This window comes from Agelaius phoeniceus, chromosome 3, assembly GCF_051311805.1.
Source record: "Agelaius phoeniceus isolate bAgePho1 chromosome 3, bAgePho1.hap1, whole genome shotgun sequence".
Classification (NCBI taxonomy): domain Eukaryota; kingdom Metazoa; phylum Chordata; class Aves; order Passeriformes; family Icteridae; genus Agelaius; species Agelaius phoeniceus.
Genome location: NC_135267.1, coordinates 76,344,394 through 76,359,488, shown reverse-complemented (window position 1 = coordinate 76,359,488; position 15,095 = coordinate 76,344,394). Strand labels below are relative to the sequence as shown.

General features: G+C 38.3%; 1 protein-coding gene and 1 long non-coding RNA gene across 3 annotated transcripts in view; one reads left to right on the top strand and one right to left on the bottom strand.

Annotated features, from left to right (window-relative positions):
• KIF25 (kinesin family member 25) overlaps positions 1-15,095 on the top strand; it is a 41,021-nt gene that overhangs the window by 14,176 nt on the left and 11,750 nt on the right. For both annotated transcript variants that reach the window (XM_077175629.1, XM_054630382.2), the window contains 5 exons: positions 287-329; positions 4,081-4,148; positions 9,127-9,201; positions 13,489-13,638; positions 14,709-14,885. In XM_077175629.1, coding sequence (XP_077031744.1) covers positions 287-329; positions 4,081-4,148; positions 9,127-9,201; positions 13,489-13,638; positions 14,709-14,885 — 513 coding nt within the window. The remainder of the gene's footprint in view (positions 1-286; positions 330-4,080; positions 4,149-9,126; positions 9,202-13,488; positions 13,639-14,708; positions 14,886-15,095) is intronic.
• The window catches only part of LOC143693581 (uncharacterized), a 28,648-nt gene that overhangs the window by 7,536 nt on the left and 6,017 nt on the right, over positions 1-15,095 (bottom strand). The gene's annotated exons all lie outside the window — the stretch shown is intronic.

Here is a 15,095-nt window from a genome sequence, read left to right as displayed (position 1 = left end):
ATCACAAAATAATAGAATGGCTTGCATGTGCATTCATCTTAATTTGGTTTGTTCTAAATGTGTTTTCTAAAGCAGATTATTTTGCTTGATTGCACTTTAATTTGTTATTTACTCAAAATTAGCTGTGGTGTTAGTATGTACATAGGGTACAATAATAGTGGTAATTCTGAAAAGTACTCTTCAGACAGTTCACATTTAAACACAGTTTTTCCTCAGCTAAGTGGAACATTTATGGTTTGAAAGGTACCTCTTCTTCCCCTACTGATGCCGTTTCCTTCCTTTACAGGCAAAGAAATTTTTCAGAAAAAGTGGCATATGCAGCTGATGATGTAAGTATTTGATGGTAGAATTCAACAGCACATTCATAGATGGTAGAAGAAGAAACAAAAGGGACATGAGAACCATGAGTTTAAAAAACCAAAACAACAAGACCAGGTGCTACTGAGATTTGATTACCCATGGGTGCCATAGCAGGTGGTTTGTGCTATTTTCATCCTGACTCTTTGTAGTGGTAATAGCTTGGAGCTTCTACCAGATCAGCCATCCTTTAACTGGAGGTTGAATGCTTGCAACAGTCAAACTGCTGCTGATTTCCTGCTGTCAGTCCCTTTGAGCCACCTGTACATGCTGCAGCTATTTCTAAAATTACGTCAGGCTTTTTTCAAATATTACTATTGCAACACAGCTAATGCATTAGGACAGAAATCTGATACCTCCTGAACCACAGCAGCCTATGTGGTGCTGCAGTCAAGCATGTTAAAGCATCCTGGCTTAGATCCATTGGAGGAAGAATGGTCATTCAGGTTGCAAATGACATTTCAGCATTAACTGAGGCCATTACCAAGATATAAAATTTAAAAAGGCACGGTAGTGTGAGCTAAGGTCAAAGTATTAACTTGGGTTTTAATTTTCATAGCTGCCATAGTTCTTAGTTGGCTGCTCTCTGTTACTTACATGGTGATGAGCCAAATTCTCTTTTATAGCGTACTGTTTAAAATATTGCTGAAGTGACCTACAATATGTTATGCATTTAAATCTTCCAAATTATAGTTTCATTAGGCAGATCTCACTTGTATAATATGGATAATTATATATATATATATCTGTATCTATATCTATATGTGTGCAATTAGGTAGCTAATGGAGCTCATAAAGAGATGAAGAAAGTAAATATATCAGGAGATAAAAAACAGGGACCTGTAATGGTAGACATAGTATTCTGGATATCCTGACACATTTATTGTACTATAAAATACTGCAGCCATTTCTGACCTGTTAAATTTTATTGCATAAGGATGAAATTAGGCATATATAGGAATATTTAGGTTTTGGATTATTTCATATAGATATATGAAGTATTACAGTATTGATATGTTTACAGGCAAGGCAGTCTTGGCTTACTTATGCCAATTTATTAGTTTTATTTTGTATGAAAGAGTGACCTTTAATATAATAATCTTATGAAATATTTAAGGAATATAAATATAAGCACGGGATTAAGAAATGAAATTTGCAAAATGCTAACTTCCTGGTTTTGAAAGCACAACATAGACTTCAAATGTTTTATTGGTTTGCCTGGACATTTATGTAGTTAAAATACTTTCTAGACCTGAAGTCTTTGTTAGTTTCTTAATATGAATTTATCTTTCTTTAAGAAAAAAAATGTTGCAAGAATCCTTACTAAAAGCAGTCAATTTAAACTAATGTTACAAAAGTAAAAGAAAGTAATGTTTTATTGCCTGTTTACTTTGCTGTTAACAACTGAAGATGTTATGCTAGTGGCTAGGATAAATGTGCAATTTTCAGATTAAAATATGGGGTTTGACTTGTGTTGAGTTTTTAGTTGCAACACAGTCAAAGACTGTATTTCTGGAAACAAGTTAACCATTTCCCAGATAATGATTTAAAGGAAATTTTAGATCAGGGTGAAGGAAGACTGCGTGTGGTAGAGACACTGAGTTTATTAGTTTTGCTTTTTAAATCATGACTGCCTCTCCAGAATTTTTTCCTGAAAATACTTTGTGTGTGGCATAACCAGGCAGTTATTTGCCATGATTGTGTTAGAAAGCAGAGCCGCATTTGAGAACCAGATCCACAGAGACTACATAACTTCCATTTAGTCTCTGAGTGGGTTTTTTTTTTGTTTGCTTGTTTAGAAATACATATAATTCTTAAGACGTGTGGTCTTTTCTAACATATTGTTCATCTTGTCTAGAGAAACATTATTCTGATTTTAAGTCTAAAAAAAGCTTATGATTTTACTAAGTGTACCAGAAGAGTATTGTATTTCAGTTTTTGAGTTACTTGAAGATTTTTGAAGTTTCCTTTTTGCTGTCCTGTGTATGCTCAGCTCCGCAACATAACATTAACAACTGTCTGAGCTTTTCTTCTGAAGCTTATTGTGCAATAACTGGGGAGAGTGAGTACACAGCACACATCAGGTTGAACCACTCCACACAGATTAGGACACTGAGCAGTGCTGGTATTGTCAATACCTGAGAAAATGAGCAGATGAGGAGGTACTGAATGCACAGACTCTTTCTGGTGGTGACAGCCCAAGGGGGAATGAGAAATATAGGAAATGCAGCCTAAACACAAGAAGAAGCTGTGAGGGTAGTCAAACACTGGCACAGGTTGCCCAGAAAGGTTTTGGATCTCCGTCTTTAGAGACATTCAAAGCCTGACTGGACATGACCATTACAAATGCTTATATGAAACTTCTGCCTGTTAACAGTCAATTCTTTTGTTTCTATGTTATGCAAATAGATGTTTTTTTCTCTTATTTCTCACCTTAGAGAAAGCTTGTCTGCAAGTATATTAGATATCTGAATCAGAAATTTATTCTGTCATTCTATATATTTTTCAGATTTTTTTCCTTTTTCCTTCCCCTGGAGCCTGTTGGTTACTGACCCTATTAGAATTTTTGTGTCAGGCCATTTAGTAGCAGTGTTGTACTGAATCTGTACTCAGCTAAATTTGCCAGTACTGGGGTGGGTAACATAGCTCATTCTGTACAGTAAGTGTTTTGTCATCATTAGTCTGATAATTATACATTTCTCTTCTCCAAAGAGGTAGAAATACTCATGAACTCAAAGGAAGAAATTTGGTGTTTATTAGCCTTTTGCACACTGGACATACTGTTATGTGATCGTTATTTGCTCAGCTCTTTATAACTTCATTCTGTGGCAATACTTATTTGAGGCCACTAGTTCAGCACTCCAACCCACTTGTCTGAAGCACATTAGGAATTTCAGCACTCCCATCAAATGCAGTAATGTAACCACAGGTTAGTAAGCTAGAAAATATCTTTGAATTGGATGAAGTATTTTGTGTGCTAGAGAGCTTCCACGCAATTTGTTCAAAGTCCCCACATCTTTTTCTTTGCTTTTCTCAGCAATTAAGCAGCATTGGCTATGAAGAGCGGAACAGCAACAGAATTTGCTAGCTAAGCCACATCAGACTGCTGGGATTTTTGTACTCTGGTAATAGTTTAAAGGGCTGCTTACATATTTGTCAGACTTACAAAGTTACTGTATAACTCATCTGGAAAGTGCATTCCACTAAAAACTCATGGAATTCTACAGATTGTTGTAGTGCAGCTCTTTCTCTTAGTTGAGGACTACCATGTTATTTAATAAAATGTGTATCTTTTACTTAGTTCCAGACAATGCTATCTATGAAATCAATCTGAAAAGGCACGGTGAAAATTTGCCCAATAACAAAAAAACCTCTTTTTTGCAATTTTTTGTGCCTGTAGTGGCAGTTGGGGAGCTTGCGTTTACTTGCCTGTGACTTTCTAGGTCCAATAAAAAGTTCAGGTAAGGGTTTGGATCTTTCTCTTGAACTTTAGTGCATGTTTTGTGTTGGTTGTTATTTAACAACCTGAATGGGTTTTGAGAGCCTTTCTTATGGGTTTGCAAGTTCACTGCATTATGCATGCTCTAAAGCCTCATGAATTGGTGACTGCTGCTTGGACTTCCTGGTCTTTAAAGCTGTCAGCTGATACATTAAGATTGATGGATATTTGGTTTTGTGTGTGCCTCTGATATTAACTATAGTTAATTTACTCTTTTCTCTTAGGAAACTGTCCTTGTCAAGTGTAGCCGTCCTGGTCATGCCTCAGTAAACAAGACTTTTCAGTTTGAGAGGTGGGTAGTCCTGTGTAACAAATGGAAATCTGAATTGCTGGAAGATTTGTGTAGTGAAGACTAATATTTTTAGTAGACATTAGCTAGAGGATAATGCTCTTTTTGGTTGGATTTTTGAGTAGGGTAGGCAAGAGGAAAATTCTTGGGGTTTTTTTTAGTGTGATAATTATGTTCTTCTCAGGGCAGAATAATGCATTTCAGAGAATGGTAAGAGTCTTCCCTCTCAGTAAAGACTACTGATAGGGCTGAGTTTGAAACCTTTATAGAGACTTGACTCTTTTCATAACATGAATAGCTGTCCTGGTCCTTGCAACATGTTGCAATGTAGCAGAATGTTTTAAAGGTAAGGAAGCCTTGTTTGCCTTCCACTACTTAGAGGGAGCTCTTAAGAAAATGGGGCCAAACTTTTTAGTAAGGCCTGTTGCAATAGGAACAGGAGTAGTAGTGGATTTAAACTAAAAGAGGGTTAATTGAGACTAGATATAAGGAAGAATATTTTCACAATGAATGTGGTGAAAAGCTGGAATAGGTTTCCCAAAGAGGGACTAGATATCAGACTCTTGGAAACATCTGAGGTCAGGTGATATGGGACTCTGAGCAACTGATCTAGTTGATGTCCCTGCTCATTGCAGGGGGATTGGACTAGGTGACCTTTAGAGGTTCCTTAAAACCCAGACAATTCAATGGTTCTATGAATTGAGGTGGATTGCAAAATTTCAGCATTAGACATAGAGCATGACTTCAGCAGAAACTGGACTGAGCACTTGTACGAGTTGATGTTCAAACAGCCTGACCAGAGGCAGGAAGGCAGAGCACTGGCATGGGAATCAGTGCTCCCCAAGGGAAAGGCTACAGTGGGACTACTTTCCATATAAGATGCTCAAAAATCCACACAGATGAATTGGATTTTGAATGCACCATTTCTGATAAGGGCTTTAATGGGACACTGGAGTCACTACCACTCTCTGTCAGTGACACAGAGAACTGCTGGGAGTCAGGCTGAAGGGTGCCTTCTGTTCTGTCAAAATAGTGCTGACTTGGACCTCTGAAAACAGGAATGAAGAGTTGAATAATACAATAAGAACTCTGTAAATAACAAAATACAAAATTTTACCCCAATGCCTCTTTCTAATGCAAACTTTGAATCTGTATATTGCAATGACTCAGGAGGCTGTCTACCCTGAACCATGATGGAAAACCTTCTGGAAACAGAATACAGGAGGACAATTTCATGCTTCCTTGCTTGAAGGCAAAACTTGATTTAAAGTCAGATGTACCCAGCATGAATTATCTGTCCTGGTTTAAACTTAATGTCTGAGCATGTTCAGCTGAAATTCCTGTAGGTTTGCTAAACATTGTTAGTCATTTACCCTTTCCTCAAGGCATTCTTTTAAAGTGCTGCAGTTTTCTACTCACAGGAGAATGGGGGCTGCTGTCATGCAGGCCACCAAGCACCTGAAAAATCCTGAGATAATGCAGATCTTGGGGAAGCTTTACTGATCCCACAGGACTTCTTTGATATAGGACTTCTTTGATTCAAGGCATATGAGCTCTCTTAGGGTACATGGCCCCCTCACATGCTGCTAAGCTACTCAAAGTAATTCCTTTCACTCTTCAGCTGTACCTAACCCAGCCATACCAGTAGAAGTAAACACAGAATAATGCTGGAATTAACTCTGTAGAGCAGCACAGTTAATGGTATTGACCCACCACTCCAGAGGTGCTGTGATTCTGGAAATGTGGTGTAGATCCTGGTAATCAGGAAAAGGGTTAAAAAAATGTAAATCCCCCAAAGAATGCAGTTCTCCAGGAATGTTTTTTTAGTGTCCCAGTACAGCTATTTTTTATAAACAGAAAAGCATATGTTTCTTATGAACTCTAGAATGTTTATTTTTTTAGCAATGTTTTATGGAACTAATAAATGTCAAAATATTTGATTTCAGCTCAGGAAGAAAATTCCAGCTTTCAACATGTTATGCTTTTATAATTTTATTGGCAAATCAGTTAGCAAAATAAAAAGGAAGCTCAGAATTTTCAATGTGAAATTCACATTAATCAGTGCACAGGGACAAATCTATCATTTGGGTAAAAATACATGGGGTTTTAGAAAGAGATTCTTTGGATTTGCAGCATCTTTCATGGTTTCAGATAGCTAATGAAGTGGGTGTCCATGCTTCAGCCAAGGCTGTGGTTACAGTGTAGCATAAACTAGTTCAAGACTACTTTAAACTACTTTATTTCAGTATGGATAGCATTTGAACCACAGCAGCTAAGTAGTGGCAGTAAAACCCCTTTAGGAAGTCAAGTAAATATTTGAGTAGTTACTGTAATGTGGAATCACGTGCCTTTCCTGGGATCAGCTACTGGAGCCTGACCCTGCCATAGCTGTACTGACCCCAGCTGTGGCTGTCCTTGGATGAAATGGCCTCAAGCTGCACTAGGCTTAGGTGTGTGTCCAGCCTGTGCTCAGGGTGGACATCAAGAAGGTTTTCTGCACAGAAAGGGTGCTTCAGCTCTGGAACAGGCTGCCCAGGGAGGTGGTGGAACACACATCCCTGGAAGCGTTCAAGAAACAACTGGATGAGACACCTACTGGGTTAGGTGACAAGGTGGCGTTCAGTTAAAGGTTGGACTTGATGGCTTTGGAGGTCTTTTCCAAGCTAATTGATTCTGTGATTCTACTTGGCTGTGCAAATGAACTGCTAAGACTGATTGATTCTAGCCTGGGTTGTGGCCAGTAGCAATGTGTTTGCTTTCTTAGGCAACAAAAGTCATCAACTGTGAATGTTTTAATCTTTAAAATGCCTTTCTTAGCATTTTGTCTTTTTTTTTAATTTACATAGTAGCTCTGAGATGTTTTGATGTGCAAAGAAAAAATATTTCAACACATACTGGGTTAGAGACCTAGGTGGTTAAGATGGAGAACTGGATGCTAATGAATATTTCATCAATTGCAGATGATAGATGAAGCAGAGAAAAGTGTTTGGAAGTGCTTTTGCTCTTCTATGTTGACCTTGCAGATTGGATGTGCAAAGTTTACTGAAGCATATGCTCATGTGCATGCAAAGCAGGGACAGAGTATTCAGTGCCTGTGTCCTCCTGGTCTGAACTGTGCCACATCCCTGCATATTTGTTGGTTTCTCAGTGCACTATGATGGCACATCAGTGGAATGGCAATACAAGCAGTATTTGTCTATCAAGCCAGACAAGTGCTCCTTCCCTGATTAAAGAGAGTACATATTCCTGCAACTTACAATTAGTCTGTGGAACACGTTGCCACAGGATGTTGCTCTGGGCCAAGAGTTTAGCAAGATGCAGAAAGAAACTGAATGCTAATTCTAATAATATTTTTTTTGAATCAGAGATTCAACTCATATTTCAGTTTTGAGGCCAGTATACAGCTTTTAAGGATCAGGATGAAACACAGGGATGAATTATTGTGTCGCTGACCACCATATTGTTTCTTGTTCCTTTCTCTGGCTGTTGTCAGGAAAAATGCTGAGTTCAGTGCATTGGCTCCAATTCTGTATCCGTTTATCAGTGATCCCTCCATATAAACTTATTTATGGAGAGCATGAATACAAAAACTCTATTTGTGCAGTCTATAGACTGTACCAGACAGATCATGGTCAGATATACAAAGAGGCTTGAGTAAATGCTGAAGAGCACACTTTGTCTTTATTCAGTTAACCCTTTGGTATCCTGTACAATCTGTGGAATACTGTTAACTGAAGTGTACTGCTGTACTGTATACACAGAGGAGTGACTACACTTTGTAACATTTGCTGCTACCAAAATTCCTGTTTCTAATTAGCCATTTTGCTGTGAGCTATAAAGAGCATATATCACGTATTGGAAAACAGAGCTAGACAAAAAAAAAAAAATCACCACAGAAAGATACCAGAAAAGGAAACTTTTTCAAAAGATAAACATCCATACCTCAAATATTTAACTGTGGGTAAAGACATTCATGTTTTAGATTCTGTTCATCTTGTATAAACAATGGGTGCTGCAGGCTGTAATCTTGGGGAGGATACATTTTTGGTGTGCTACAGAAGGAATGAATGAGTTAGGATATCCATGTTTTATGATCAGAATTTCCTCTCTCTGATGATTTCCTATTTTCAGGTCTTGATTTTATGTTGTACAGACCTGAAAGGGTTGGAAGAAAGATTTCTTTGAAGATATCTATTGGGTTTTTTTTCCTTCTTGCATTCAAAAATCATATGGAGCTGTTTCAGACATCATTGTATTGGCCCACATATTGAAATGTCATTGCTCTTTTCTAAGAGGTAGAATAACTCATGCAATTTAATTGTCTTCCATTCTGTTAAAAAAGGTCTGCACTCCACCTCATTATGTAAAAGAAAGTCTAGAAGTGTTGATTTCAGAGTAGGTAGTTCATCAGGGCTGGGGATAGAAACACCTTAGGCTGATATCGCCCACAAAGATAGTGCATCCTTAAACATTACCCTCAGGAGCATTCTGATTTCTGCTGTGCCTCTGAGTCTTCTGAGACAAGTCCTCAGCAAGTTTGCAGTCTCTGTGCTTCTTTCCCACCCCCCCCGTCCCACCAAACTTCACCCACATCCAAGGGCCAGTACAACCAGGCCACTGTCTTCCATAAACTGATACATAGGAATCCCAGGCAGCAGGGATATTTCACATTCTAGTAGGTGTGGAAAAGTTACAGGGATCCAGTACAGCCTAAAAAAAGACTGAGTGCCAGAGGGGCAGGCAGGAGGTTTAGGATGAGCTCAATCCACGAGGGTACACCTATGTGTTGTTCTCCCCAAAACACACAACAGCTGCTCCCAAAATGTGAGTGAGGACTTTGGAGTTCAAATCTTCAGTTCTGTGTCACAGAAATGTCAGCAGGTCCCAGATTATATGTCACTGGCCTAGAGTTTCTGTGGTCTGTGTTCTTGTGACAACATTTCTATTTTTCTTTGGTTAATCATTGCACTTTGTTCCTCAGAGTTTACAATGATTTGGAGTCTCAAGATGCAGTATTTGCAGATGTGGCCCCTTTGCTAACATCTCTCCTGGATGGGTAAGTTAAAAGGTTGCAGTAAGAAAGCTAAAGCACAATAATCTACTGAAATCTATCAATTAAAAAAATACTTAATAATGGTGATCTAGTCAAGTTTTATGGCTTTTCAGTTCCATTTTCCTGTTTTCTTTCTACTCAGCACCAAGTGAATGCTGTCTCTGTAGAAACAGTGAAAATAGGGATTACAAAATTTAGCAGAGCAGACAAATTTGTAAAAATATAAAAAATCCCAGTTTTTTCCTCTGATCTGCTTCTGTCAAACTGATGCTTCGAATGGAAGATGTTGTATTTTTTCTTTGTGTTCTTTAGGTTATATTTTATAACTTTTCCAGCTGCAGACATTGTATGATACATCTTTTCCAACAGTGTGTTCACTGTGAACATTGTGTGCAATGGGAAAGGCCTGCCAGGGCCACTCTCTGTTCTGGCTTTGTGTCCAGCACAGGCCATAGGAGGTGGTGCAATTGATTCCTGGTTGAACCAGAACTGAGCATTCTCAGTCATTCTACTGCTCCTTCAGGCACTGGGGTAAAACAGAATTCTGGTTTGAATACAAAACTGATCAGTAACAAGCACTAACAAATACATGGAATTACTTCTAGCTACTGAAGCTCATGAAGTGTGATTTTTCATAACTACTGAGCCAACTTAAACTACTCTTGCAAAGAGGCTTTGATGTGCATATTGTTATAATCCTTGAGGGTTAAGCTGAGTTTTATACATAACTTTCTGCTCCTTTTTTCATCCCTGTTCCAATACCACTTAATTATATGGTAGGGCTGTCATGGACCTTTCACTCCCCTGGAGAGGAAAAGACAGTCCCTTTCTATTCACAGTTGAACAGTGGGAATCCTTGTTCCCAGCAGCCTGCACACTGAAGTTTCCAAGGTTCTTTTTGTTAAAAGCATCCTAGAAGAGGTATCTAAAGATACTGTGAATATTGGGAATACCATATGCCACCGAGAGGCTCCCAAAGGCTGCCTGGCTGAGGGAAGTCATAGATTGCATTATTCTTGTTTACCAGGGATGAGTAACCACAGTTTCTTTAGCTGACCAACCTAGGGACCACTATGTTGTAGGCGTTTAAAGAAGTCTTAAAACTACTGCTTTCTCTCCCTACTTTTCCTTTTGCAATGATCATCATTTTGCCTTGGTTCAACAGGTCCTTTAAGTGTATTCAGACACATCTGATCTGTACTTTGATCTGCTGTACTTCCCACTTACTAATTTTTACATGGGGAGAACCCTGTCCTAAAAGCTAAGATTTTGTATTCAGTTAGGAAATGTTCTGTTATTGAAAACAATAGACCTGTCTTGTTCTTCCAGAAGTGCTGTTTAAACAGAAGCAGATTCTCAGGAAAGGCGAGTCTGTGCATATGAGCACAGCAGCCTTCCCACTGTAAATGGGAAACAGACATAGTCTGAACCTTGAACCTCTTTGCTCCTCCTGATTGTTTTAGTCTGGGTTCCAAAGTGGTCTGTAACAACTTTTAGCTCGAGTAGAAGGGAGTGTTCACTCCTTTTCCATACTTTTTCTGTTTTTCTTTCTTAATGGATTGTTTCATTTTTCAGTACAAATATACAGGAAGAAAAGTTTGTTCCATATGTAAACCAGACAAAGTATAGCAGGCTTTAAAGTTTACCATTAGCCATACAGGGTCAACAGAGGAGTAAGATAACTTTTCTTTTCTTTACAGCATTGAAGAATCCAACTTGTTTGTTTATTTTAAAGAATGAACTTCTCCTCCTTTCATTTCCTTTAACAGTGTTCTCTCCTAGGGGTAACTTTGCTGGAGTGAACACCCACACTCTTTTCAGGAGAGAAGTGCTACAAACTATTGGTATTTTAGCTTGAAAATAAGAACTTTTCTAAAGAAGACTATAACAGTTACATATAATAATAAAGTGGAGAAGGAAAAATACCAGGGCACATAGGTGAATCATAGTAAAAAATCTTCAGATTTCTCTGTTTGAAAGCTTTATGCTGGAGCTAGAGCTCCAATGAAGTAAACTATAATAAATAACTACTATATAGATAAACATAAAGTAATCTGCTGCTTGTCCTATTGTTGAATCCCCCAACAATTCATTATCTCCTGTACCTGCTTTGGCCAGTTTTGGCTCATTTAGGCTGATTGAAACACTGTTTTGGCTTTGGCAGAGAAGTTACCACTGATTGATACATGACTTGCACCCTGTCTTCAATGTTCCAATCCTCTGCCCACTTAACTTCTAATCATATCATCTGTATCTTGTCAGAACTATTTTGTCCATGATGCATACTGTCTTATAACTAGCAGCAATTAAGGAAAATTTAAACAGCTGGACTATGGGAAAGTCCTTTAGGAGAGACTTCTAAGAAGACTAATTCTGTTTTTCCTAAGGAAAAACATCTGGCTCCTTTTTTGGTTCCAAAGATCTGTTTAATTTTGAAACAGGGCTAGAAGTCTCAGTAAGTTATAGGCTGGCCAGGCAGTATGTATGAGGAGTGGAACTGTGAAAATTACTCATGGTTAGTCTAGCTAAAAACTACCAAAATTAGTGTGAGCTTTTCTACTGATTTATGTCAGCAGTGAATATTTCAAGAAATCCCTCATTTCAGATCTACAGCCCTGATTGCTATCACATTTAATTTTACTGTAGTGCTCTTTGTTTTCAATTATAGTTATATAATCTCCTTTACTTCATCAAATATATGACTAGACTCTTATTGTATACTCTGCAGTGCATGCTAAAATCTGGAGGGACCTTACTATAGATTCACTGACTGCAACTTTGACTTCACATTCCCAGGAAGGGTACCCAGGTATTTTCCATGTGGCTTATCAGCCCACATTTCTTTCCAACAAGTGAATGCTTTCAAAATAATCCTCCTGAATTAATTGCTTCTAGGCATGCTTAATATGCATGTAAGTATTTCATGACTCGAAACCATACATTTAAAACAATTAGATGAGGGGTGTTCATTCAAATATGCTGGCATATGCTTGAAACTACATCTTTGATATGAGGAAAAGCATCAGATAATCAAAAGCAGCTGTTTCAGGTCTGCCCACAGAGGAGGTAGCTTAGGCAGTGAAATTTTATTCCCTGGCAGAAAAAGAGCAAGCCCATTCTTGCAACTCTAGTAGAGCAGAAGTTTCTGCAAACTGTGAAGCACTTCTTGTGTATGAAGGTTGTGCTAATGTCGTATCTCTGAACAAACAGGATAGTCCAGGGATAGAGCAGTCCTGTCAGCATAAATGCACATCTTCCAGGGCTTTGGCTGGCACAGTACTGTGGTCAACATCCAGCTTCTGGCAGGAGCAGCAGAGCAGGAACAGCCAAGGAGGGGCAAAACTTCAGATGCACAGCACAATGTCGGTCCTCCATACAAAGCAGTACTGTGGCTGGATGCATCTGTATCCACCCACTTATTTTGCTTAAGATGTTGACTTTGATCTGATTGTGTTAGTAACACACTTTCCAGATAGGATACATACATTTCAGTTCAGATCCCTGTGGCACAGACATCCACAACAGTGCTCACAGCTGTGAACAATTCTTTTTCTATTATTTTCAGTGCAGCCAAGAGGCATTTTCGGAGTTCTGTTCAATAGACATATTTACTTGTCTGCTTCAGAAGACGATGTTTCATAGGTGCTTGTTCCTCTGTACTGATATTGTACATTTTCATTTTCTACTTGTCCTTATCAGAGTAGTTCCTGCCACCTTTGTTCCAGAATAGTCATTGTGTACATGCTAATTCTCAACTGGTGCTCTTGGTTTAAAATTTGTGCCTCCTATTCCTAGGGCTGTCTTCTCTGAGGGCTATGACTGATGAGCCTGCCTGAAAAAGGCTATGAGAGATGAAGAGTTCCCAGCTGTTAGGATACAAGTGCAGTGGTTTGCAGCACAGCACTATTACCAAATCGAGCCCAGAAATGGTTTACTTTAAAATGCTGTACTGTAAGCTGCAGTGGTTCAGGAGCTGATTAAAAAGCAGCTCAGTAGTGCAAAAGCTGAAAGTTGAGCAGGCAAGGAGGTCTAACAGCATCAATCATTCCAAGCTAAGGATCCTTTAAACTTCTACTTAAAAGCTTCCCTTCAACTCTGCTTAAAAATTAAAATCTGTTTAGGTGATGTTATGAACAGTAATTACTCTCAGACTTTGAGATCTGCAGAAAGAAATCAGGGGCAGTGCTTTTATTTTCTTGTTTGTGTTCCCATATTGTTTGGAGTTTGACTTGCCACCTAACAGAGACATTTGATAATGGTAAAATAAATTACAGCACTTCTATTTTTCAGGTACAATGTGTGTATCATGGCTTATGGGCAAACTGGAAGTGGGAAGACATACACAATGTTGGGACCACAGTTAGAGGGGAACTTAGCATTTGCCACAGAAGAGGAATCAGAACTTGGAATTATTCCCCGAGCTACTGAAGAAGTGTTCAGGTAAAAACGAAGTAAAGGCTTGCCATCAGAGGCAGTCACTTTAAACTGTATGAAAAGGATGAAATAATGTTTGTAGTGTATTTATCATTACAGATTTCAGCTTCAAAATGGTTAATATTCATAGCTTCTCTGACCACCATTTGGTACTTGAGGTTTCATATAGATTTCTAGTCTCTCTCCTGCTTAATCCAACTTTCTAATACAATAAGATTATGCAGTTTTACTGTGTGTTATCTGTCCATCTGGCTTTCAGACTCTAATTAAACTTCTGAAATGTTTCAACCATAGTTGTGGGAGTCCAAAAGATAATTAAGTTCTGAAAAGTTCTGTGAAAATTGACAACTGGAATAGATGAAGAGGATTCAGATTAGAACCCAGTCCCAAGGAAGAAGGATAGTAGAATTTTAAACTACAATCTGTTCTTGTTTTAAGAGTTCTTAGATTTTTTTCAATTGAACCTAACATAGGATTGAACTGATATGCTGCCATGTTATAGTAGAAGAGCCATTAGAAGTTTTTCCAGCTAAGCCTGTTTGTTTTGGAGAAGGGTATAAGCTAAATCAAAGAACCAATTTTGTATGAGAATAACTGTCTAACAGTAAATACTCTCCTGAAGAGAGAAGCCCTTAATTTATGGATTTTCTCAGGCTGCAAACAGATAACTTCTTCCAGATATAGTTTCCCATCTCTGTTCATTGTTTGCACTCTGCCAGATTTTATACTCTGAGCTCTGAGTGCAGAAACTGCCAGCAGAGAAATGGTATTAAAAAAAATCCTGAGATGGGAGGCTAGTGGAAAAAAAACAAGCTGGCACAGCTGTTTGGAAAACTAAATTCTATTTACTTCCTCAAGTATAAATAAACTGTATATTCTGATTCTTCAAGTTAACATTAGCATATGGATGAGGCAATTCCAAGGCTGCAGATACTTAGTAAACGCTTTTATCAGATTGTAATTATATTACAATTAAAGAATAGATCTCTATTTACAGATTGTTCTTTTGAGGTTTGACTTCAACATTTCTGGACTTTTTTCTTCAAATTTTTTTTTCTCTTTTTTTTATTTGCCAGGCTTATTTCAGAAAAGCCACCAGGAAGTTACTGGGTTGAGGTTTCTGTTGTAGAAGTGTATAATAATGAAATTTTTGATCTTCTGGCCAAAGACACTTGTGGAAAAGTGTTTGGCGTCAAGCGTGATGTTGTCACCACCAGAGAAGGGAAGAGTGATGTGCCATTGCTGACGCACGAGTGAGTACAGAGCTTGCTCCTACCATGCAAACACTATCTGGTGTTAACACTGTGTAGAGCTGTCACAAAACTGCATTTTAGGCACCAGATTGCTTCTAAACAATGAGTCCTTACCATATGCAAAAAACAGTTCTGTTTCTGTTAGCCCAGTCTATTCGACTGCAGTTGGCTGCAAATGTCAAAATAGTTCCAGAAATAAATGTAGTTACT